At 39.3% G+C, this 26,350-nt stretch overlaps 1 protein-coding gene across 5 annotated transcripts; it reads right to left on the bottom strand.

The window, feature by feature from the left end:
- Window positions 1-21,694: 21,694 nt before the first annotated feature.
- On the bottom strand, window positions 21,695-25,890 carry TMEM177 (transmembrane protein 177). Of its 5 annotated transcripts, none has more exons than XM_085310989.1 (4): window positions 25,837-25,877; window positions 24,529-25,085; window positions 23,740-23,841; window positions 21,695-22,796 (listed from the first exon to the last, which is right to left on the bottom strand). In XM_085310989.1, the coding sequence occupies exon 4, from the start codon at window positions 22,780-22,782 to the stop codon at window positions 21,832-21,834; it is 951 nt and encodes a 316-aa protein (XP_085167115.1). In that variant the 5' UTR covers window positions 22,783-22,796; window positions 23,740-23,841; window positions 24,529-25,085; window positions 25,837-25,877; the 3' UTR covers window positions 21,695-21,831. The 5 variants fall into 5 exon arrangements, with proteins under 5 accessions (XP_085167115.1, XP_085167116.1, XP_085167117.1 ...); XM_085310990.1 differs by having other exon boundaries at window positions 24,814-25,085; XM_085310991.1 differs by having other exon boundaries at window positions 25,014-25,085.
- Between the last annotated feature and the right edge of the window lie 460 nt (window positions 25,891-26,350).

Genomic DNA, 26,350 nt, shown 5'->3' with positions numbered 1-26,350 from the left:
AAAAAAAAAAAAAAAAAAGTAAAGCAGGTCAAATCTGGAAAGTGATAAGAAGATTTCACAATGAAAGAGTAATGCCTATAGCAATGAGGTGTGAATATGAGCTTACAAATGAAGTTATACTGTTTCTGCAGGTTGAAACTTCTGTCCCAGAAGAGGAGGGCATCTCATTACTCAGAAAAGTGGATTTTGTCCTAACCTTCAAAATCCTGTGTGATCCCAAGGGAGGCTTGCTGCCAATGACCTCCAGAGGACGTACAGCTACGTAGGATATAGGAGAATCCCACATGTTTTTTCCTGGTCAAATCCTCTGTTCTTCCAATCAGGAAAAGGTGGTTAAGAAGCTCTTACACCAGCCCTGTACTAAATGGCTATGCTAAGGAATTTTTCCACAGCTACACGCTCTGCTTTTCACAACTGGTTTACATCTGCAGACAAAAATCTCTGCCCAAAGTCTGTTCTTACAGGGTATTCACCTAAGGGCCAGTGAGGGCTGATCATTCACATTTACCTCAATCTCACATAGGGATGCAGTTTAACAAGCTCACAGGATGGTACAGCTTATTTGTAAGTCAGTATTTCAGCTTTGTCTTTTACGGTATGCAGCATCTTTTAATACACCAAGAACATCTTTAATTTACATACTCTACATCTTTAAGCTGTTCAGGTGTGGCCATATTATAAAACCTACATGATTCCAGTACAGCTTTTTGTAACATTATTTATTTATTTGCTCTGCCAGCCTATGACAGCACAGAATAATAGCAGAGAGACAGGGCAAAACAGTTTTCTTCAGTTTAAAGATCATCCACAAGATCACAATCTGTCTCCTACGCAGACAGTACAGGTTCTAAGCCCACATTTTCTGTCAAAATAGATCTGTTTAGCACTTTTTTGGGAGATTTGCAATACCAGATTATGCTAGAATTGGACATATGGGATGACATGATATGGGATAATGAAGGGTCTGCAAGTTTTGTGTAGGAGTTAAACAGTGATGTTTTAAGAAATACTGCAGATCTATTGCTGATGTTATTTTACACGAAAACCAAAAGGTGTAGTTTCATGTGTTGCATCCAAATTGCAACCAGAGCCTCAAACCAAACACAAGCAATACTACACCAGAGAAAACATAATAAAGTAATATTTGCATGTGTATCAATAGAGGGTATCAGAATGAGCAGTTCACATATGCTATTCTGCAATAAGGTTCCTGTGTAACTAGTTGGTTTTGTTGCAATCTTGTATATGATCTAAAGATGTCTCCACTTGTGCTGGCACAGGTTGTTACACAGTTCTGTACATGTGCAAATAATGCCCTGAAACTGGTTCTGCCCAGCTCTCAGGATTGCATTTCTTACGTGATCACTAACTCGCTGCTTGTCATTTGTGTTTATACCTTTGTGGCTTCTGGGAACATGCTGTGCCTGTACTTTTTTTAAGACCACTGCTATCATGTTCTCATACTCTGAGTGGCCCATCCTGTATTCCCCTGCTTTTCTTCAGCAGACTTCCAAGACATCGCTTCCTGATAACATAACTGATGTTTTATTAGCACAACCTCATCACACACACATCTCTCTTCTAGGGTCATTGGCCAGATCACTATACAGAAATAACGGTCCATTAAAATGTTCTTATGGATAACTAGAGAGAGTAATATAAACAGATGCAATGTTTTGTTAACTACCTGTAATTAATATCTATTAGTTATGGCAGTACCATTGGTGTGTTATTGAAATTGTTCTACAACATGTGAACTTCTAATCAAACATAAAGGTTGATAAAATCTAGAGAGCTTTTTGAAGTCAAAGACTGACTAACCAAACCAGCTTAACTTTAATTCATCCCCCAAACCACACTTTTTTTGTCACCAATTAACTCCAGTCCGCTTGAGAATGCCCAGTTTTCTGTAGGCAAAAAGTTTTGTATAAAGAAACTGTATTTATAACTGTCTCCTATTCTGTTTTCTCTCCTTCTCTTACACACCTCATATAAGATTTTGTGGCCTGGAACACCTTTTCCTTTAATGCCAGTCCAGAGCTGACTCCCACTGCCTGCCTACATTTCAGTTAGAGTAAAGCAGAAGTAGAAGCGTGGTAGAGGCATCCTTTTCAATAAGGCATCTAGATTACTGTGCCTTGTCTTTTGCAAGGGGTGTTGTCATTTGTCACAGTGCCAAATAATGTCCTACCCATCTTTTGATATTTCCTTCAGCAATCAGTTCAGTTTCAAACCAGCTTGTAAACATTTCATTGTATCCATTTGAAATATAAACTTTTGTACAGAGCAGGAAAGAGGGTGAAATTCATGGGCTTATTCCACAGAGATCTACAGAATAAGCTCCACGTTCAGTTTGCTACATTGTCCTTCCACACCAGTTCCAAATAGGTTCCCTGTGACTAACATTTCTGTGACTTGATTACAGACACATTCAGCATCTGCAACTCGTTAAATATATTTAAACTTCTGGGTGGCTCAACTCCCCTGAAAAATTGGACCTAATAGCATTCTACATAGAAAAGGATGCAAGTATCTATTAACCTGTAGCAATTTACACTACCATAACATTTATAAAGATATGAATATTGTGCACAGTCATGCACATGGTACTAACACAGACTGAATAATTCATTGCAAATCTGGGCAATATTTTTATCAAATACTTACTATGAATAAATGTTTTCCTTATTCAGTACCTCAATGTATGTTTGAACAATATTCTGCAAATAATATTTCATGCAAATGTTGGCAATTTACTCCACTGAATAATTATTTCCAAATCAATTTCCTTGTGATTAACTATTATTATTTATTCACTGAGCTAGCTTCTAATAAAATAAAATAAATACAGGGAACAAAAGAGAGGAATAAAAATGACTCAAAAGTTACAAATACAAAATCACTAGTTATTTACTAATAGATATGTCTCTATTCTATTGATTGTCATTGTCCAGGTTGTTTTTGATCTTTCTCTGCCCTTCTCTTCGTTAATTCTAACCCTTGAATACATTCAATCTTCCCTTATTTTCCTTCATTGTCTGTTTGTTAAAGATTGACTACTTTTTATTTGCTTGCAATTAGTTATCAATCTCTGATTTTATGTTATGCTTGCAGGACTGTAAATGCAGAAATAATTCTACAACCATGAAAATATTTTTCAAGATCCAGATCCAAGATATGCACATTTCAGATGCTGATTTTGGCTTATTGCCTTTAATTTTCAGATAACTGCACACTGTCAAACCCTGAACAAAATTCAGCTTTCTATCACCAGTAGTCAAAAGAGGGCTATTATAGCATTTTGTGGTACAGAACCTTATGGATACTTTATAAGTACTATACTCTGTGTGTGTAWGTGTATAAAAAAAAAAGAGAGAGATTCTTTATACTTTACTACACTTATATAAAGTAGGTTAGTTTATAAGTTTCAAAGAAAACTGTTCCTCTACCCAAGGTGTTTAGCCTTGGGTCTCCTTTGGCTCCCATGAAGGACCACTGTTGTTGTAAGATTACTACTATTATTACTGCAACTATTAGCTGGCTTTTTTTTCAATCCAGAGTCTCTAAAATAATGTGATGGCTATGCTGCAGCCCTGCAGTTAGCATTTTACCGCATGAATCAGAACAGACACATTGTTGACCTGGTGTGTAGTGTTGGGAGGTCTGGGACAGCACTGGAACACCAGCTAAGGTGACGGGAGCCAAACCTGCCTCCTGGAGTGCATCTTTCAGGAACCCAGTTGGCGAGCTCTGAGACATCTCTGCGATGCATCCCAAAGCATGAGAAGGGGGCACATTTAGGAGATTTACTTCAAAAGCATGCTCCTGAACCAAATTTAAATGCCAGTGTAGATGCAGCCTACAGTACCATGCACAGATGTAATCCTCCTGCAGTAATCAAGCTCTTTTTTACTAGAACAAAATGACATTTAAAAAGAGTTTCCAGATGAAAACTGGCTTTACAGCTTCTTCACAGTGATGATGTCTAGACAAACTGTTTACTACTGTTACAATATACCTGTCTTGACAGGATTTTACTGAGCTTTGCAATTGTGTTAGCTTGTCACTGATGCTGAAGGAAAAGAAAATAAACATATCGAAGACATGCACACATTGCTTAAAAAATAATACAGATTATAGCCTGTTAAGAGTCTCCCTTGTCCTCAAAATAAAAAACAAACAAGAAAGCAAAGTCATAAAAGAAAGGCTCTCTATTCCGCCAATTACTTAAAGTCTCTGCGTCTCAGTCTCTGATCAGATCCAAAATCAGATGTTTTATGATATAGTCATTTTTGTATATATATATAAAAATCTATTTTGTAGCTACTTCTAAAAGAAAATTTTGGTGCACTGGGAAGGAAGACATCTGGAAAGGACAAGGGCTCTCAGCCCAGTCTGATTTCCTGTGGCTATCGTTACAGGGACAGTGGATTACGATTTGACACTGTGGCTCAGTGACGCCCCAGGTAGATGGAGTTTGTTCACTTCTAGTTTGGAAAATGCTGGATTTATCTACATTTTTCCTTCTAGCAAGAGCAATAACCATATGAATTCATGCACATTTTTATTTACTGCCATTCTTCTGTTATTGCCGTATTCATGTGAAGACTGCAGTCGTTATTGTCATGCAGTTGGACTGCACGACTGTAAGATCAGAAACAAATTTTCTAAACCTTGTCTTTATTATTTTAATTCTTATCCTGATAATGAAACACCACATGAAAACAGAATTAAGCCTAAGAGAGGAGATGTCAGAATAATTTTGTATCTTGTCACTAGGTAACGATTCTAATGGTATCTCTTACTTAGCTGCCTTCATTAATGACTTTATGGTGAAAGCATGTTTCAGCAACTCAGACTGTGTGGAGCAGAGTGTTTTCTAGAGCAAAAGATTAGCTTAATGAGGACGAAGCCAGTTTCCTGAAGAAGTGCCTTACATAGTTCCCACTTTTTAAAAAAGGACTGTGATATGGAAACTTTGTCATTACAAGGTATAAAGATACTTAACTTCACAGTTTGCTGCACTTATATTAATTCTGTAGAAGAAAGAGACAGATTCACCTAGTAAAATAGAAAGGAGAATCTGTCCCTCCAAGTCCTTTTGTTCAACAGAGAAACCTTCATTATTAAGAGACTGTGTTGAAGGAGCAGCCTATCATTTAGCTTCTTAGGCACTCTACAAGTTTCACTAGATGATTATTATACCTTTAGGTATCTCTGAAAATACGGCTCACGGACATTAAATGATAAAGCTTTACGACAGAGCTTTGATAAACAGTGAATCAGGCCACATATCTTTCTACATGTTACTTGAATGTTGTTATGGGCAAACATATTTAACTTTAGTGCTCAAGGAGTAATAACACAGGATTCCAGTAAATGTAAATTACAGTGCCACAATATTTAGTAGAATTAGAGAAGCTGTAGAAGGAAACAATTATTAGCATTAGATCATCTAGTCCATCTCTTTGCCAACACAAAGGATACTTCTCTACAGTCTTGGCAAGCAAACCTGATAATCAGGCTTGCCAAAATAAAAATTGGCAAGAGCCTTAATACCTGATGTAAAAAAAAAAAAAAAGAAAAAAAGAAAGAAAGAGGAGCAAAATCCTAATACTTACTTCGTCTGCATCTTTTTCAGAATATAAGCAGAAAGAATAGAATGCCCTTGAGTGTTCATCTACAGGAAAAGTCTGCGTTGTGTTAGCTGTGTCTCCACACTTGACTTGACTTAAATTTAAGTATCATACTGGAAAAATTTGACAGGGAAGGTATAATATTTTTGCCCTATTTACTAAAAGATAAACAATTTACCATTCTACATCAGCAAGTTATGACAAGCTTGCCATCATAAAAAAAAAGACTGTGAGTTTAGGGAACAGAGATTTAATACATTGAAAGATGATAGTTTTAGACAGTCTCAAGCTCTCTCTCTTTTCTGCAGCAAAGCCCATCTGTAAGTGATCTCTCCAAATAGCCCTTTTCAGTGGGAATGTTCCTCTCTCATATAGTGAGTCAGAATAATATTAAGACTTATATAAACAAAGTGGACTCTGTCCGTCTCCAAAACTGCACCTTGTTAATAGTCCACTCTGAAATGAGGAAGATGGAGGAAGATGGACAGCCCTTGGAGAAACGTCCGCTATTGGAAGACACCTTCATTCCCTCAAGTGAATGAGGTTATATGAGATACTTTGAAACGTGCACGACAGCCACTAGCTTGGCAATGAATATCTCTCTTAACTGAGCAGAATGCTTCTTCTCTAAGATTTGTCTTTGTTAATGCTAGTCACCAAACCAACCAGACAGCTCTAGGTTGATGATGAGAAAAAATATTATGCTGTCACTCTGCCCATCCCACATGAGACAGGCAGTGGCAATTTTTATCAGCTGAATTGCTTCTAGCATCCCCCCCCAAAAAGTGGAAATGTTATAATCTCTGTATTCTGATGGAAAATAAATGTTACAAGTGATTTATATGTCCTACAGAAAAACAATAAATGTGTGAAGCATAAACAAAAGGATGAGTATTGTACTCTCTTCAAATAAATCATTCTTAACTTCATGTCTGAGTTTACATGAGTCGTGGCATCACATGTTGCATCTTACATTCACTCTTATCCTATAATTTTTTTATAAGAAATCTCAAAAAGTTCTCAAATACTGAATATTTAATTGTTGTGGGAAGTTGTAAGCAGAAAATTGCATTTTCCCAAAGCAAAGATGCTGTTCTCAGAGCATCAATAAGAAACAGAACATGTTAAATCTATGTCCACAGAAGACAGACTTTCAGAAGAAGTATGTGTACCTTTTTTTTTGAATGTTGCAGATCCAGACAAGAATTATTATGCAGCAGATTCAGTTGTCTTTTCTGATGTACTCTGTCTCACCTCTTAAGATTCCTCCTACCCTTTGACTGTCATATCCAATAGAGATCCAAACTCTCACTGGATTAAAAACAGCACTATTCCATCAAAATAGGAAAGTTATGCTTTTTTCCATTACTTAAGGATCTGAAAAAGATAAAACTCATGGGTAGGTTAACAGAACATAGCTTTTCTAAAGAAAGCAATGTTTTTCTACTCTCTGCGATTCCTTGAGTTGGTAAACAGCACAGTGATCAGAAAATAAATAATAATTTTAATGGAATTTGATATTCTCCTGGCAAAAAGCTGCTTTAGAAGTGCTCAGGGGATATCAATCAGTGAGAAGCTGGCTCAGAGAAAGAAAATAAAGAATGGAAATAATTGGTCATTTTTTAACTTCACAAAGATGGCTGTAAATACCCCATGTACCCTACTAAGACCAAACTAATTTGCTAAATTTATTAATGAATGAGTAACAAGCAAGTATTGAAAGGCAGGATTCTGTAGATGGCAGAAATCAGCGGAGTATAGAGAAAAAAACAAGTTTGACAAAACTAGAGAGTGGGCCTGCCAATGAAATTCAGCATAACGTATATGAAAATACACTGAAGGTTGAAAAAGAGATACCTACCCACAATACAGTCTTACAATTTTTTACACGATTGCTTTTATGTCAACTAATTTTTATTATAAACAGAGTAGTAGAATTATGCAGCAATCAGTCTTACCCCAAAATAACTGTCCTAAGAGGGATCCAACTCTAGATCTTTTTTTTTTTTTTTTTTTTGGTGTGTGTGTGTGTGTGTGTGTGTGTGTGTGTGACCTAGAACATCTTGCCCTAGACCTTTTCTTCTCCTGTTCAGACAAGCCCAGGTCCTCTGCCTGTCCCTATAGGCCATGCACTGTAGGTCCCAGATAGCTCCTGCTGGACCCTTTCCAGTTTCTCATCATACCTCTTGAACTGTTCAGGAGACTACAACCAGAATCAGTATTTTTGGATCTTCTCTGGTGTTGGACAATCCATAAAATTACATGGGCAGCTGTAACATAAATTCCACACCCCCCCAGCATGTCTCCCTTGCCATTCCATTTCTATCCAAAAAGAGAAAGAAAACAAAATGTTACAGAATTTTAGATCAGTAAATAAAAACAGAATTAAAACTTCAGCCTCTGAATTTTGGGAGGGCTGAGGGAGAAAATGACCAGCAGAACAGTGCAGGTAGAAGTGAAATTTCATTTTAAATATATGAGGATTCTCTAGTAAAGTACGTCCACTAAACTTGTGGTTCAGAAGGAGTTCTGGCAAAATATAGTGCATCTCTCATGTAACTTCAGTCAAAATTACCCCTGACAAAACCAGTCAATCAGTCCCCTTCATCTGACAATAACAGAAGCCTACATCCAGTATGAACGGAGATCACTTTATTATCATTAAAACATAGACAGCTCTATGGCAACACTAGGCCACTGTTAAGGGTCACTTCACAGCATTTAGGCACGGGAAGTGACAGCTAACATCTCTAGCTGAGAATTTCAGAAGAGACTCAGTGTCTTTAGATAAAAACAGAAGAGTCCAGACAAGAATCACCCAGCATGATGCGGAAAGGGCAGAGAAGCTATAAACACTCTTGAATTCTGCAGATAGTACCTTCATCATGCCCTATTTGTTTTCTCTAAGAGTTTAGATCTCTCCCTGGCACCTTTATACATACCCAACAGAGAAAAAAAACCACCACCAACAAAAAAAAWACAGTTAGTATGCAACTCTCATTAAACACTGAAAGCAGTGAGGCACGTTGTGCCTGTAAGATCCCCTGGGCTACATCCATGGAAGTTATAACCACGCTGTTTCTCCTGTTCCTATATGTAGAGAATAGAAGGGGGATAAGGAAGACTTGAGGCAAAGGAGATTTTTAAAACAAAAGGGAGCTAATGCTATATTTTAAAATTACTTGAGTCAGGGGTTGATCTCCTGTCACAGTGGTGACACCAATAATCTTCAATTGGCAGATGTATATGATCATTGCAAAGTGTAGTTACTCTTCTGACCCACACAAAACCAGCTGGGTTTCAAAGTTTAAATCTAGTGATTTTGGCTTATGCCAAAAGGTCAAGACTCTGGCTTCACATGAGGACTTTCAGTCTTGCTTTCAAATTCGCATCTTGCCGCTGCGTATTTTCCTGTGGTCCTATCTTTTGCTCATCTTCTGCCTCTACCCTTCCTCAGTACAGCGCTGTGAGTTTTCTGCCCAGCCCACACAGACCTCAAACAGGCTTTGATGGGCAGAAGCTGGCTGGCTACAGAGCTCTCTCTGCAGGCACCAGCAAGAGCTGCAGTTCTGCCCTCCTAAGGCTGTAGATTCGTCTACTCACAGTCTGGACGTAGGTATCAAGTGAACCTAAAAATGACTGTACTGGCCAAAATGTCAGGTTACTCAAACGTTCTCTTTTCCTCTGTCACTCTCACTGAAAATTTGTAATACTGAGATCACCTGTGTTATATGACATTCCTGTGACCAGTGATTTAAACTGTAGTTTTTCAGATTGATATAGAGTAAGCACAAACTGAGTGTTGTCCGAAAATAACACACTCATCAAGCCTCTGGTACCATCATTGGGCCAACAGATACCACTTTGACTTAGTTTCAGCCACATTTTTCATCCGTTCAGCACTTGTCCTGCCATACCACAAAGATCCCGGTTCCATGCCTCCAATGGTGTAGAGCCTTCATAGCTGGCTCCTGGTACACTGGGTCTCCCTTATCTCTTGGTTGGAGCTGTGTAGGAGGATGGAGGGGATGCTGTGATGGAGCTAAACTTAGCTCTTAGAGGATTCTGTAGCAATTGATGCCACTTGGCGCAACTTAGAGCACATTTCAGTGCTTTTTTTTTGCCTCAACCAGGGACAGAATCTGGTAGAAACTTTGGATCTATAATCAGGTCTGTGAGATTTTGCTGCTTTATTTCCTAGAGTGGCAAGTTTGGCACAAAGAAAAATTCCACTTACTACTAGAGGGTAGTTAGAATCATAGAATCAGTAAGGTTGGAAGGGACCTCTGGAGATCATCTAGTCCAACCTCCCCGCTCAGCAGGGTCACCTAGAGCATGGTAGACAGGGTTGCATCCAGGCAGACCTTGAATATCTCCAGAGAAGGAGACTCCACAACCTCTCTGGGCAACCTGTGCCAAGGCTCCGTCACTCTCACAGGGAAGAAATTCCCCCTCACGTTCAGGTGGAACTTCCTGTGGTTCAATTTCTGCCCGTTGCCTCTTGTCCTGTCACACAGGACAACTGAAAAGAGTTTGTCCCCGTCCCCTTGACACCCTCCCTTCAGGTATTTGTACACATTGATAAGATTCCCCCTCAGTCTTCTCTTCCCCAGGCTGAAGAGGCCCAGCTCTCGCAGCCGTTCCTCATAGGGCAGATGCTCCAGCCCTCTGATCATCTTTGTAGCCCTACGCTGGACTCTCTCCAGCAGCTCCATGTCTCTCTTGTCCTGGGAAGCCCAGAACTGGACACAGTAAATCTTTCTGAGGAAATGGCATGCTTTTAAAGGGCCAAAGTTCACTGGGCAAAAGAAAATGTCTCAGCTGGTGGGACACCTGCTGTGTATGCCTTACAATAAGCTTTGCTTAAAGTCAGATCTTTGGTGATACTGGCCAAATCTCATCTACTCAAATGGCATGCTGTCCATCTGTGATAACTAAATAATTCATAGTTGCCTTAGTGTGGAGACTTCATTCTGGTTATTAATAGATAACAGTAATCTTGAGGCCAGTCTCCCCTAACATGGATTAGGCTCCCATTAATCCAGCCCTTAAGCTAGTAACTAGTTTTCCTATCAGCATGGCCTTGGCACATAAAAAGCCAATAAGCAGTGGAATCTAAGGCTGCAACTCCAGAAAGCCTGTTAATACTATTAAATGCAACTATGTCCTCAAATATTAGGTGCTTTGCTGAATTCTTGGAAAAAGTTTTCTTTCAGAGAGAATGTCAAGTGTTATTCCCACTGGGCAGGAGTTACTCAAGCACGTACGCTCGCTGATTTGCTGCCAATGCTCATGTGAGCAACTGCCCAGCAAGAGGTACACATAGTTCACATCTGACACTCAGAATCTTATCTAGGATGTTATCTGCCTGACTGACCATTGCTCTTTGACCCATAAAAATATTGATTATCATCAGTAAAGGAGTAGGAAGAAACCTTGGGTCCACAGTCAGCTCAGAAATTTGTGATTTTCCTTAAATTCTTTACAGGGACATTGAGCAACAGAAAAAAGATTATTTTTGAACTAGGGAAGCACTGTTTCATAGCTGGCAGCCTGTAAAACCACTGTAGAGTAAAAGAAATTTTAATAGCTGAGTTACAAAACTCTTGGTGAGTTTAGGATGGTATTATGGATACATGCATTAAATGACAGCAAACGAAAAAGCTACCACATGATCTGTATTTTACACATTGGTTTTCAGTTAATGTGTTTTTGCAATATGAAATGTATGTGCATGCTTTTTGGTAGCCTGGATAGAGACTAATTCAAAGGAAGTTATAAAGTGCTAACAAATAAACAAAAAATGAAAAATTGTAAAAGACACACAAGGTGAAAATACTTCTGTGCTATAGCCTATGGCAAGATATTTTTGGATCATAATGAAATACATAACGGTCTCTTTGCTCTTCTTAGCTGCTTTTTGTAGCAATAACATTTTTTTTTAAGCAAGCCAACATTTAAAACGAATTAAAGAGAAACAAAGACTTGAGATGTAGCCAGAGGGAACACTGTTCCCCTGTCCAGAAAAGTATCTAGCCAAAGAGCCTGATTAGTGGTTTGTGGTTAGGTTACCCAGTTTGGGGGATTACTTGGTTTCAGTCTCTAGCTTCCCAAGGACTTACACACTTTCCACGATATATCTAATGAGTATATAATGTGGATGTTCCCTGGATTACATGATATAAACTGCCCAGGCCCCCTCCTGTTCAGTAACCTACCAGAATGCTCCTTTTCTGTCTTTCCCTTCTCAATCCATGACTCCTGCATTTCCTTCTGCATCATGACACAGTTTAGCAAGACCACGGCTTCTCTGCATCCATCCTTGCCTACAATAGCTTAGGATATTCTCCAGGAGATCATGGTTTAAGCCTAAAAATCATAAGCCTTGAAGCAACAATTTAATAGGCCATCTACATCCTGCACAGGCGTGTTAACATGCTATACAACACAGTGAGCATGCTGTGCCTTCCTCCAGCCATATGTTAAAAGAAAGATATCACTGTTGCATTTGGTGATGAATCTGATCCGTCACTGCAGCCTGGCATTGCCCGGAGCATGCATACTCATACCCTCCGGAGACATCGCAGCAGCAAACACGCTGTTGATCAGGGATGGTCCCTGCTAGGCATTGAGGGGTGTGATGGGGTCAGCGCCAGTTTGTCACTGGCTTCTAACTGCCAGACACACAGGTACCCAGGCTTAGGTGATAGTATATGTTTTTTAATTATAGTTCTCTATCACCACATCAGTTATGCCTGCTGCCTATTTTAAGCAAATATCTTTATTGGATTTGACCATTAATTTTGGCTCTATTTACACCCATCAAAGCAAAACACCATAGAAATGCTCTAGAATAGAAAGATTAAAACCAGAGCAATACCACAAAATGCACACTGTTGCAAATCTGCCTTTTTTTTCTTTCTCCAGAGGTTTTTGTATCCATAGGTTCAGCTGAAGCCAAAAGGTGTTTGATATCCACGAAATACCAGGTACTACAAGAACAACAATTCTTTAGTGTCACACCTCATCTTTGAAAATTCCACAGGAAAAAAACCAATGAAAGGGAGAGGACTTTTGGCACTACCAAATCCCATGACATATACACGGTATTTTGTAGGTTCCAAGCTGTATCAAATCTGTTCTCAGCCTGAGAATAAGAGAACTTCAGAGAGAATCCTGATATAATTTGAAAAATTCACACTTTAGAAAAGCTTACCTTCACGTTCTCCATGTAACGCTTCAGCAGCACCAATTTCTATCTGGGTCAAGAGAACAGCAAGTACACGCCAGCTGAACTGTTTCTTCTGAATGTGGCACCACATTTGGGATTTTTTCTTTTCACTTACTGCTTAAGCAGAAAAAGAAACATAGTCACCACATGACTCTAGAAGAAAATGTACCTTTTTTGTTCCATCTATTCTGAGGAGTTAGCCCAGAATTTTTCTTTAAAACTTATTTAAAGAAACCCCAGAAATGCAGTAGAAAATCCCATAAATATCACTCATTATTATTCTGTTCTGAGACTGAAACTTGTACATAGGAGATCCAAGTAATTTGTATATCCTCAATTAGAGTAAATGAAGATCTGTTGGCTGATGCCATACAAATCAATTGAACCAACTTAGTTGCTCTGTATCAGCCAAAAACCTGGCTTGGTGTCTCCTCATCTTTCTTAATACACCTTTCTCCTTCACCCCCAAAGAAATATGTTGCATATGTTCTGTCAAGTTTATAGGTAAGTTTGAAAAATTCAAAATATTACAGGGACAAATAAATTCAGTATTATTTTTAAGTCACTGGCATTTTATTAAGTTTTAAAATATGGATAACTTTAAGAAAAATGTAATTTTGCCGTTACAAATTTAGTTAATCTTTATCAAGCATATAAAAATACTTTCATTTAAACACATTCCTGAGTTTGATGTAGATCATTTCTAGCATTTGAAAGAGTGGTACAGTACTATTTGAGTGTTACTAAACACCACCTTTTCTGATACAGAATTTTGAGATACTTATCCTCTGTCGTGCTTACAGAAGACAATCAAATTGCCTACTCCTTGTTCATTTTTTGCTACGAAAGATAAGCGAACATACAGGTGAACTGAACTGCTAAGACTTTTATTTTTTACAGGTATTTGGAATGAGGTTAATCATATTTGCACTTTGTCTACTACAGACACAGAAACAGAAACCTGCCATTCTGTTTTCTCACTCCGAATTCACACCCAAAGTTGTAAGTTCTATTAAGGAGTCAGCGTCAATGTATGCAGACCATTTCTAAATAGTAATGCATGTATGTGTACTTTCAGCTTTCCCAATACATGTTTTTCACACAATAGCCCTACCTGCTTTTTCTAGCTTTATGGCTCTACTTACCCACTTCAGTTTCTAAAAAGTTGGAAAAAAAGGGGTGGGGGCTTACAGTTCAATTTGCAATTGCTAAAACATGAATTAAATTTGTAACACAAATGATGTTCTATCTCATTTCTGATCTGAATTTTTCAGTATCTTTGGATTGTGTGGGGGAATGTGGAGGCAGAAGAAGTGTTAGGGGATGAATACAATTTTCCAAATGGCTTAAAAGAATATATACAAAAAAACCCTCTGGGATCACTGGCTTTTATTTTCCTATGGCAACTTCTAACCATCATAGGCATATAATGAATGTCTAAACATTAAGAATTTATGTGTGCTGCCTTAGTTGAGCATAATTCTCAACTATTATTAATGAGGAACTATAAAACACATTTCAAGCTTTATGCTTAAATTACATGGGGTTTCCAAAAAACCGTAACTACATCTGTCTGTTGGTATCAACAGAGAATTATATAACATGCTTTCATAACATAATCACTGAGGCAGTAGAACTCATCCCATTTGAGAAAAGATCTTACAAGGAATATTTTCTACAAAGTAATCTTTCCCCTGCTCTGTTTTCTAAAATATCTATAGGCACCTTCAGTCTAGTTAGGAAAAGAAAAAGAAAAAAAAAAGTTTTCAAAACTGGTATCATTATTTACAACACGGCTTGGTCTTAATTTTCAATCTCCCCTGAGAGACAGCCAGCATTTCAATTTATAGTAATTCATTTGTTGTTTAAGAATGACTATAGCTTTACAATAGTAAAATAGAGTATGGTTTTATCTTCCCTTCAGTATGTGTTAAATCTCTTTATAGTTACAGGGGAGTAATTTACTTGTTTCACTTCTGGAAATTCCAGTTCTGGTTTTTAGATCACAAATTATAGCTCCAGTCTCAGATGGTACAAATTGGTATAGGCAGTGCTACTTTCATCTGTAGTAACAGATTTGTAAGATTCCAATCAGGCTGGAGGTAAGCAGTAACATGTTTTTTTTTTTTTTTTTTTTGGACCAGCATACCTTGTAAAGGCAGCCAGGTGTTGAACTGTCGCAGATTGTTTAGAGGAACTTGCAGAGGGAACCATCCAATTCAGTTCTCATTTCCACTGAAAGCTCCGGGAGCTATGTAATAGCTGACTCTCACATGAAGGGGCATGGAAGAGGAATCAGCATGGGTAAGAGCACTAAAGCAGAAGCTTTCGTTTGGGGTGTACATATATTACCTAGAATACCCAGAGAATTGCTACACTTGAAGTACTGGGAGATGATGGCAAAGAGGGGCTAGCTGAGGATGTCTTGCACAGATGGAGTTTTGCTGTGGTTGACCTGGTCACAGAGACACCACTGAGGAGCAGCTAATGTCTGTGCACACTCTCAAGACTGCGAAGGCAAGCTATTAAAAGGATAACCTAGAAATCAGAAGCATTTGGTTACAGAGGTCTGTTGCAGATTTGGTACAGTGTGGAGTTACATAACAACATGAATTTCTGGGTTTTCGCCAGAAAATTTAAAGATTATTTTCCACAGTTTTGCCTAGATTTGTCATCTGCATACTAAAATCCTCATCATTGAAAGAGTCATTCAAGAGTCAATGTTTCGGCAAAAGACAGTAAGTTCTTCTCATTTTTTATCAGACAAAGCGCAACAGACATCTCTGCTTCCATTCAGTGACATGCGATTATAACACATTTACAAACTGCTTAGTGGAACTGGCAACTTAAACAACCTGAGAGGTCAAAGTCCTCAAAGTCAGCATGCAGCACGGCTGCACTGCACTGCTGAAGCGTGACACAGGCATGTCTGAGCTAGGTCAACATCAGTACAAGCAGCTAAGGGTACAACATTAGTTATTATTTTTCTTGTCACAATATATCACCCAACTGTAAAAATATGAAATTCTCTATAATTTTCAGGAACAGGAAGCAAAATTTCTAAGAGCTCGGAGGGGGAGCAGCATCTTAAAATCGTCAGAGGCAAATGATATTAAGATCACAAGTGAACCAGCTGTCAAGGACTGCAAGTAAGAAACACATCTTTCAAAAAGTGATGCTGAATGGCAAATTCAAAAATATTAGTTATTATTAAATATTACAATATTAAATTGCTTTTTGCACAAAACAGGAAGCTTTTAAAGCACAATGCATATTTTTCAGTTAGTCATTTTTTTGCCACAAAATCACGTAGACTAAAATCAGAATAATAGAAAAGAAATTTGAGCTTTTGCTATCTCTGACTAATAAGGGCCACAGAAGCAAGTAGCTAGCGCAAGTGAAAGTGCAAGTAGAAAGCGATAGCTTAAAAAGTTCACAAACCCTGTTAGGAAGAGATGAAGTGGCTTGCAAGATGAGTCAGCAGGCAGCACAGGCAATTAGAGTAGCACAGCAGAGGAAAACAAAAAATGAACAAGGAAATAACAACATTCCCACTGGAAAATTATTTCAGCAAACGATACAAACAAAGTTATTAGTGGCTAGCAGGTCTGCACTAGACTACTATGGAAAAATTGTTTTTAAAAGTTCCCGCCACGAGAACTGCCCACACTCTGAACCTTGGGTTGGGCTCACAGCATCTTATGATTTCTAAATATACTGTAACTCTTAGTCATCCTAATTAGCTCTGATATTTTGCATGACATCTATAGCAGAAATAGCTTGACCATACACAAAGCAGGACAAAACTTCACCCGTTATTCATGTATCCTGGAAGTAGCCATTAACACCTTGACTAAATTTAAACATGAATGTTCCTGCAGATCAAAGTAGCTAATGATTCTGAGCAACTAGATTTGCAATGAAAAGGGGCCCAATTTCTACAAGACAGCTGTTCAACAACAAAAACCCTATTCTCTATAAAGGCATGATTTGGGGAATAATTCTCTTTTAAAAACTTAGGACCATTACACTTATTTACTGCAGTATATGGAAAAAGTATATGCAGTTATTTTATTAGAGGGAAGTCTCACTGTAGTAAGTACTGCACGAGCACATACTAACGCAAATAGATCTGGAAATAAGAAGGACACGAAGACTATGGTAGAAGGAAATAAACATAGAACATATACCTGGGCTGGCTGGAATGTTTTCTATATAGCATTTTTTAGACAAAAAAAACTCAATTTTTAAACAGTATTCCTTCTCTCAAGGAGAGATTGGGATGTATCATGGCAAATTTAGACTGACCGAGGAGACTAGGAACTCCCAACAGCAGAGATGTCTTAAGAATTGGAATATTTCCATTTCTGGCTATCAGGTTTTGAGTTTGGCTTGTCTAAAAAAAAATCCAGTTTTTCTAGATGGGAAAGAAGGACTGATTTCTAGCCAAATTGTAATTGTTTTCTCCACTGTACAGATCTGGCAGACTGTGCAGCTTTAATATGCTTGCTTTAGCTACGCAAGCTGGGATATTCTCAGTTAAAAAGAAGCCCAGCATCCACCAGCCATCTTCCAGCTCCTTCAGATCTAATCTGACTAACATCAGTTCCTAGAGAATGCTTATATTATTTTTCTCTGTTCTTAATAGTCTAGTTTCGATAACAGCCAAATTCAGCTCCTCTCTTTTTCTGGAAAGTGCTCTCCTTATTCTGAGATCTTAATTACATCTTCCCACAGTAGCATTCATCTGCTTCACATACATTTCCAGCTAGGACGAATGAGAAATCAAGGAGGAACTGGTGCATGTGTGGATGGCAGGTTTCTGCAACTTAATCATTTTATATTAATGTAATGACACCTGCTACATGAAGCTTTTAATGGGCAAGAGCACATAACAGTTGTAAGATATGGCCCACATATTTGTCTCAGTGTCTGCTGCTTGCTAGGAATTGCATTTCCACATAGTGGAGATGCCTGCAGTTGTTTTAACGCTGCTTACAATTACTGTACACAGCAGTATTCCATTTCATGGAATAGATTTTGTGCACTTTTTCCTTTAATGAAAGTTGCCTGTGATTCAGTCAGAAAGTGATGATTTGATTCACACTTTTAAATCACTTCTTCCACCCAAGCAACACTTTGTCACAACGGTTATTTCACAGCTGCTAAGGCCAAGGGCAAAAAGAAAGCAGCAGGCTCAGTTGCCAACATCAACTTCTCCCAACACCACCAGCTTCCCCTGCACCACAGCTTAGCAGACAGCTGTCTTACCATCTTACCCGTCACATTCAGGAAACATGAAAAAGGGTGATAAGAGTGCTCTATTGTGTTAAAATGTGCTGTTTTCCAAATCACCTCTATGCTTCAGCTGAAGTTGTATTACACACCCTTTGTGGCAATACCATGGGAGTCATTCATTACACCTATGCAACTTGTTTGGAGATTTCTCTCTTGGGAGCCACCTCTGCAGCTGCTTCTTCCTGTAAACTACCAGAGCAGTCAGCTACCCATAGCAGCCTTTTACAATGGAAGCACTGGGATATTAGAGCATTTCTTTCCAATGCAGTGGCAGAGATTCCATAGTCACATAATCATCAATCAGAAGTAACTTTAAATTAGATGATTTCTACAGTTTGCCTTTCTTTTAGAAAACTGTCTAGCTCTCAGACTTACTCTATTTCTGATAGCTTTCCATTAATGACCATTAAACCATCTGAAGGCATGTCTACAACATGAAACTGAAATTCTTAAGATGGGGGAAAACAACACGCAAGCCATATCCTGCATTTCTTGCATGTGGGGAAAATCTTAAGCAAAGCATGTGGATGACTCTTCTCTTCTGCAGCATTATCCACTAAAACTTTATCTAGCAGCAAGCATTACATTACTCACTGGGTATAAGTTTAAAATATCAGCTCATTTTGGTCATTTGCTACTATCACTACTTCATGCTTTAATCACTTCACTATATCAGATAGAAACATTCATTTTTGTAGTAGTATCTGTTTTTGTGAGAGTTCATTACTGCATTCACACCTTGACTTTTACATATTTTTGGTTTAGAATTCTTATATCCATTTCTCTTAGTGATACCCTTTGCTTAACATTTTTGTTGGTTTTCTTTTAAAAAAAAAAAAAAAAAAAAAAAAGCATGAAGTCTGCCTCATCACAGCATTGTAAAAGAACCAGTTGCTACTAAAACAAGTTTTCTGAAATGCTCAGTTTCAACTGCAGAGCTGATAGGAGTTTTCTCTACAATTCTATCCACCAGCTGACTCACCTGGATTCTTACAGGCTACCTCATTGACTTACTTCTCCTACTGAGGCACTTCGCACAAAAGAGCATGATCTCAACCAAGATTTCCACAGTTGATTCTGGGGTGCTTATTTTTATCATACTTTCAAAACTAGACCCAATTCTATCACCAATATGTGGAATTTCTATTTGATTTCATCAAAAGTTTTCACCTACAGAAAAACACTTGCAATATTGTAAGGTTTTGTACGAGTTTTTTCATAGTCACATATTTGAACTGTGCTGTTCTTATTTCCAAGTAGCATGGCTGACCTTGCAAGAAATAATTACATGGCAACATATACATGAGAAAAAAACCTTTTGCAGAGTAACCCACACCTTCCCAAAGTTCAGGGAAATCTTAATTAGCAGTTTTGATTTGGTCTCCCAATTCCTTTATAAAGAAGGCATTTGCATGCTCCCAGATCAACATGGTTGGCTATTACTATATAGAGATCAAGATATATAAACACCGCCCTTGCAAGAACTTCTCTTTGGAAGACCAGGGCATATGCCTAAAAAAAAACCAGTCAACCCTCCCTTTATTGACACTGATATGCCACAGCAAGTTAAAAGAAGGGTAAATGAGACACAGCATTTAAGGATCTTTGGAGCTTCTTGGAGAATCCAACTGTAAGGGCAAAACAGAGCGCACAACTGCAAAATCTATTAGCATCACTCAGGCTTTACAGTCCGAGAACGTTAAATAACAGCACTGGCTGCCAGCACCTTCATGAAAAGCAGCAGTAAGAGTGGGAAGAGGCAAGCAGATTTAATTTCATTTTGTTTAAACTGCTACTGCTGTAGATCTGAAAGGACTCTTTCCTCTCTGTACTCTTTATGTACTACTACATAATGGCTACTTAAACCACATAAAGCAAGCGGGCCAAGTTTTCTCCCATAACATTTCATGGAGTTCAGAGCTGCCTGAAGGGGTAACAAGGGATAAATCAAACTCAGACTATATAAAAGAGGAGTTATATTGCAGTCTTGAGCCACTACATCATTTAACAGTGTAAACCTTTATCCTGACCTTTTATGTTGCATTTCTGTGGAAAAGTTGAATAAAATTTAGGCTGCAGGCTTTTAAAGCTTCAGGCTAGAAGTCTCCTTTTATTTCATGGACTAGAAGATTTTGTCAAACACTTTCACAAAGGTCACAAGAACAATAATCTTATGTCCCACAGCCAGAAAGCAGCTAAAAGGTATCTCATCACTTTGTGTTTCAACTGCAAGAGATAAGTGACGGTCCAGAAAACCAGCTATGACACAGATTACTTCAGCAGAACACCAAACAACTTTTATATACGACTTTAGTGATGTAAAGCAACACTAGTGCTTCAAGCAGCAAGCATATCAACCTCATCACTATATGATTCAAAGGGCAAACAGAATTCGGTGATGCTTTGAGCACAGGCACAACAGTATTATGATGGTAGATGAAGAATGGAGATAATCAGGGCAGAGAGGACACTCAGTACCTCTGTAAGACACAAAATCAATACAGCAGTTTTCCATGACAACAGAGGTCAGAAAACAAAAACTGTTCAGATGTTACTGGGAAGGCCAGTGGTATGTCTATTATAGAAAAGTAAAAAGAAGAACCTAAAACGTTTGAGAGCTGTGACCTTGGAGAGCAGATAAAATCTCCAAGGTGAGGCTGTTGTGGTAAGTCTACTGCTAGTGCTTTAAAGACCATTCCACAAGATTACGGATCTTGCACAAAGCTTGTCTCTTGCAGTTAGTCTGGAACAGGAGAACGACCTCCTTTGGCAACTCCACATGGCAGCCCTCACAAATTTCTGCACTAAATGACATAGTTCTTTGACCTTGCCTTCTTTGACATGAAAGTTGGCATACATCAGCACGCATTTTTATCCAAAACAAAAACCCTACCAAAGCAAACATAAAACCCTCTCCTGAACACATATATCCTACTTGTAAGAAAACAACCAACCCATGACAGATGTTAGTCATGCTGCCTACTGCCACTGCTGAGAACCATGCAGGATATACACACACTGCAGTCACAGCACAGTGTGTAGAGACTGGGACTAGATTTAAACTAAATGACTCAGATACTGGTAGTAGTAGCTGTATGAATACATATACTATATATGCAATTCATACTACTATACTATAGTAGTTTGAATTGCAGCACAACTAATTTGCCCTATTGAGAGAGCCTGACTACAGCATAAGACCTAATACAGGTTAGGATCTTACACAGAACAAAAGCACTGTACTTTGGAATTAATATTATCAGTGTGATACAGACTGCCTATAGTATTTAAAGCATCTTTGGGTTGTACCATAGGAGGAATGGCAAATATGCAAACATCCCATTTTAATTGATAATGTTGCTAAAACTCTGTGTTGGACATTACCTTTTCCATTTTCCACTCTGGAACTGGTAGGAAAACAGAGCAGAGCAACAGAACGTCCAGAGGAGCAACTGAGAAGCTCTCTTTCTGAGTGGTCTTGTGATTTAAGATGCACACAGAACAGAGGACTTCTGAAGTAAGTCTTCAATATTTTAAGAGAGAATTCTTTATTCACAGAATGTGCAATAACTCCTTCTAAACTATATGCAAAAAATAAATGAAGATACAGAGGAAAAAAGAGTGCAGCAGTGTTCCAAAAGAATACATAATTCACAAGTTTAAAATTCAGTCGCTCCCTTCCTGTGCCTGGAGCTCTCTTAAAATATTAACAATCAGATCTCTTCGGTAAGTGTATGGGGTGTACTTTATTCTGAACCAGTGCGTTGGGAAAAGGTTACCACTAGGGGCATATACTTTCACCCCTTGTTTGCCCATCAGAGTACGAAGAATCCTATTGCGGGACAAGATTTTGTCATAAAATTCCACTCCACCTCTGGCATAGTCTTTGGAAATGGTAGCTGCATTTCTGTCAGCCTTGCAGTCTAAGTGATAGGTCACAGCATCATGAGAAACATAATAGCAGAGTAATCCAGTGGTGGCAATTACGAGGTTAGAGATGCTTCGAAGTATTATGGGGCCAGGATATAAACCCAAAAGTATCTTTATACCTATCCCACCAAAATAGGTACCAGCTAAGAAAGCTGGAGCCACAGCTGCATTTACTAAAGGGCTGCCATTTTGCAAATACACAATTTCCCTAGCAATAGCAAACTTCTGAGCTTCAGGTGAAAATGTCAGCGCTTTCCTCAAAGCAACACCTTCATTGCTCTCCCAGTCTACTTCCTTGCCACCGATCACAACAACGTGGTTGACTATTCCTTTTTTATCCTCAGCTGTGCTATCAAAATTAGGAGGGATGCCCACCAAAGAGCCTGCAGGCAGCCATGGGATTCCAGCACTCACTGGGTGAAAGCCAGAAGCTGCGAAGGCTCGATAGGAGTTAGCAGATTTCACACCAGTATCTTGAAGGACATCGTGAAAGACACCACAGAGCCTCTGGGAAAGCTCAGCTGGCTGCCCATCTGACCAGCACTCATGTAACAGTTTGAATGTCTGCTCAGGAAATACATGATAGGAAAGGTTAGCACCAAACAGTCCCATGCAAGAAACAGCCAACAAAGTGGTCTTGTGCTTCTTAACCCACGCAGATGCTTTCCGCAGGAACTGCACTCCCATAGCCAAATCTTAACCTGTTTACAACACAAAACCAGGAATTAAAGTATGCATAAATAAGTCTCCTGTCTCTGTAACATTTTAAAAACAAAACAAAATCCATGAGAAGCAGAATACAATAATCAATGAAACATTCTGTCTTTTACATAAAGGAAACACAAAATACCTCTATAAAGAAAAGGATAGTCATTAATTTTTGGGCCTCAGAACATAGGATAATGGATACAAAGACTTAACTTCTCCCCCATTTCCAGTAAATCAATTTATTATAATAAAGAAAATAATGCGACCGTATTTCTTCCTCCTCCCAGCAATTAATATACATCTGGTATGGGTAAATACTCAACATACTTACGTATCACTTCCCAGTACAATTCCATGACAGACACAGACTGGAGATACTAAAGCCACAAAGAGCCATTAACTAGGTTAATCTATTCTAACCTTCTTTACAGCATAGCTCCAAGAATTCTCCTTAGTTCCTCATTATTGACCTCAGTAACTTCAGCTACTGAATTCAGTAACTCGAGTTTGACTAAAATACAATTTCCAAAATGGGATCATGTCTTGATCTGAAAATTTCAGGAGAGAGAATTTGCCTTTGGAGTTTTTTCTAATGGTTAAACCTCATCATTAAAAAAAAAAGGAGAGGGGGGTGTGGGGGGGGGGAAGAAAAGTATGGTCTGGGCTGTTTCTAGTTTATCAGATTTCAATTTCCAGGCAGTGGTTCTAGTTTACTCAGAAAAAAAAAGTTATTTTCAAAATGAAGTGTTCTTTAAATTGCAATTCTGAAAGATTTGTCTCTGCAAATCATTTCTCTAAAAATAGTATGTGTAATTCAGAGCAGAAAAGTGGAACAAAAATTGTTTCAGGGCAAAAGACTACTTTGTGACTGTTCAAGCAGATAAACATAAAAACTTTCAAACCCGCCAGCTTCTTCAGTTCAAGAGTCCTGCTTACCTTAGGGAGTATCAGTTCCTTTTACGGTCCAAGCCATAGGATGTGTTCTGCCCAGGAAAGCTTCAATCTCTTTAAAAATCCCCGTGACTACAGACCTATCACCTAAAATGATTCTAATATAAGGATATAGAGATGAAGTAGGCACCTAACCTCAACAGACATCAATGACAATTGTGCGGCCATGTTCCCATTTTCATCTTGCAACGTTTCTTCTCTCAAAACTTTAACACATGAGCTTTGGAGAATCTTGCTGCAGCTGTTTAAGACATTACTATTTCCAGCTGTCCTCAACAGGAAGCTGAGGTGGCAGCAGGGAAGCGTGCTTTGCTTCAACAACCAAGGTTTTAATGTGCAGTACCATCAAAGGTGGGTTTCAGCTATGCTGCTGGGCTTTGTACTGTAGCAGCTGAAACACAGACATATGTTCTTTCCTTGCACTTATGTTAAACAATAACCTCCCACAGAAGGGTAGAGCGGACAACTGGGGTCTGTAACATGCCAGGATACACCAGTCATGATCAACAGCAAATGAATATTAACCACAGAGAAACAAAAAAGGATTAAATTAAAGGTGATGTTTTAATGATAAGTTATTACTATTCCTACAAAGCTCTTTCAGACTGTAAATTCACAAGAGGAAGAAAAATCTTGTTTAATGTTTGTACTGCTCTGAACACATACAGAGTGCTTAAGAAAAACATACAGAGTGCTTTATAAAAACAATGATGCACGTAAGTATACAATGCTATGATATCTATTTCTTAGCATGATACGTGATGGCATGCTTACATTCTGCTGAAGACTGGAGGTGGTGATTTGCTTGACAAAATTGTTTAAGTTAAAAAAAGAAACAGGCTAAGGAGCCTAGAGCTTGGAGAAAAAACAATTTTTGGAAGAAACATCCTTGGTAATGGAGCTAAAAAACAGAGAATGATAACAATACAGAGCGTTACACATGGCCAGCAGCCCGGCTTGCCACCAAGCACTCCTAGGCAGGCTGCAGCAGGCAGCCTCGGCCGGGGGCAGTGGTATGAGCAGCGGAAAGGCAGGCCAGAAAGCACTGTGTTTACTTACACACTTCTCCCAAACAGCCCTAATAACCGGATCCACCTCCATGGCACAGTGCATAAACACCTGCTTCCCAGCACAACTGACTTTTTTTTTTTTTTTCCTCCTTGTTTAATAAGAAAAAAATGTAACAGTTGCCTCAGTCCTTAAGTGGCCTCTTTTTGTTTTGTTTTTGTTTTACACTTTGTTCATGTATGGTTTCAAACCTTTCTGGACAGACCCCTCACAGCCCATGGTATATCCTTGCCAGGATTAAGCGCTATGGTCACGTCACATACCTATTGCAAGAATAAGCAGAAAATACCATCAGAAAATGACTTCATTTTCTCATAATAGTCAATACTCATGAAAAAAAAGAAAGAAAAAGAAACACAATCTCAGCATAGTGTTTTAGCCCTAGTGTTTTCAAGCTTTCCCCCACACTCAGCCCAGATTCTCAGCTTATGTAAAATCACATTGCAGCCCCAACTGCAAGTGGCATCTTTATTTTTATTCGTAATTCTTGGAAAATTTACTTGCAAACCTATACAGGAACGGCTTTATCTTGCAAACTCTCATTCACTCGGTTAGCCCTGGCGAGGCCGGTCTTCCCCAAATGCTGCGATACCGCTTAGCGCTGGGCTTGGTCGCACGGGCACACTGCAGCCCCGTGAGAACCTTCACGGCAAGAGTTCAAAACCAGCCTGGTTTTGCCCCTACCCTTCGAATAATTATTTTTCCCCCTCCTAATCGAGAAGACTGAGTGAAATAGAGATAATAAGAGATTTCTGTGGGCGTCTGCTATTTTTGGCTTATGGCAACAGCAAAACAGCTTTAAAGTTTCCCCTGCAGGGCCCAGCCCCGCTTCCCAGCATGAAACCACCCCGGGGCACGCTCTGATTCAAAATAAAATACCCTCCCCCCACCGCACGCTCGCTCACACACAACGCTACATTATAAATCGGCAAACGCGGGAGCGGGGGGAAAGGGAAGGTGCCCGCCTGAGGGGTCAGGATTGAACATAAAAGCGGATAAAAACGCGGCACCTACCGAGGCTCCGCCGCGGCCCGGCCGAGCCGAGGCTGCCGGGAAGCGGCGCCCCGGGGCGGGAAGGGGCGGGAACGGCCGCGGCGCGACATGGCGGCGCGACATGGCGGCGGCGGCGGCGCGAGGCCTCTCCCGCCCGGCGAGCAGCGGGGCCGGGCGCGCTGCGCTGCGTTTGGATTTGATTTGATTAGTTTTAAGCGGCAGCCGGGCGGGCTGTGAAACGCGAGGTGCCTGCTGGCTACACCGGTGCGGGGTGGCGGGGAGGAGGGTGCCCGGCACCAGGATTTCAGTAAAGAGCGAATGAATTTCCGTGGATTTGTTCCATGTCCTCGCATCCCAGTGCCTGAACTCCAAATGTTTCTCCCGCAAAAAACACTTACATGTATACATATGTATACATTTTATTAGCGCAGCCCTTCTGCTGTGGTGCGCTGAGGGGCGTACCTAGCAGCCACCGCGTACGATTTGGCTTCTCCRACATCCTTAATAGGAGGAAAATAACACATGCGACGACGAT

This window comes from Rhea americana, unplaced genomic scaffold (assembly GCF_003343005.1).
Source record: "Rhea americana isolate MKP2758 unplaced genomic scaffold, rheAme1 scaffold_33, whole genome shotgun sequence".
In the NCBI taxonomy this organism is placed as follows: domain Eukaryota; kingdom Metazoa; phylum Chordata; class Aves; order Rheiformes; family Rheidae; genus Rhea; species Rhea americana.
Note: the sequence above shows the minus strand (reverse complement) of the source record. Positions and strands in the feature narration are given on the sequence as shown.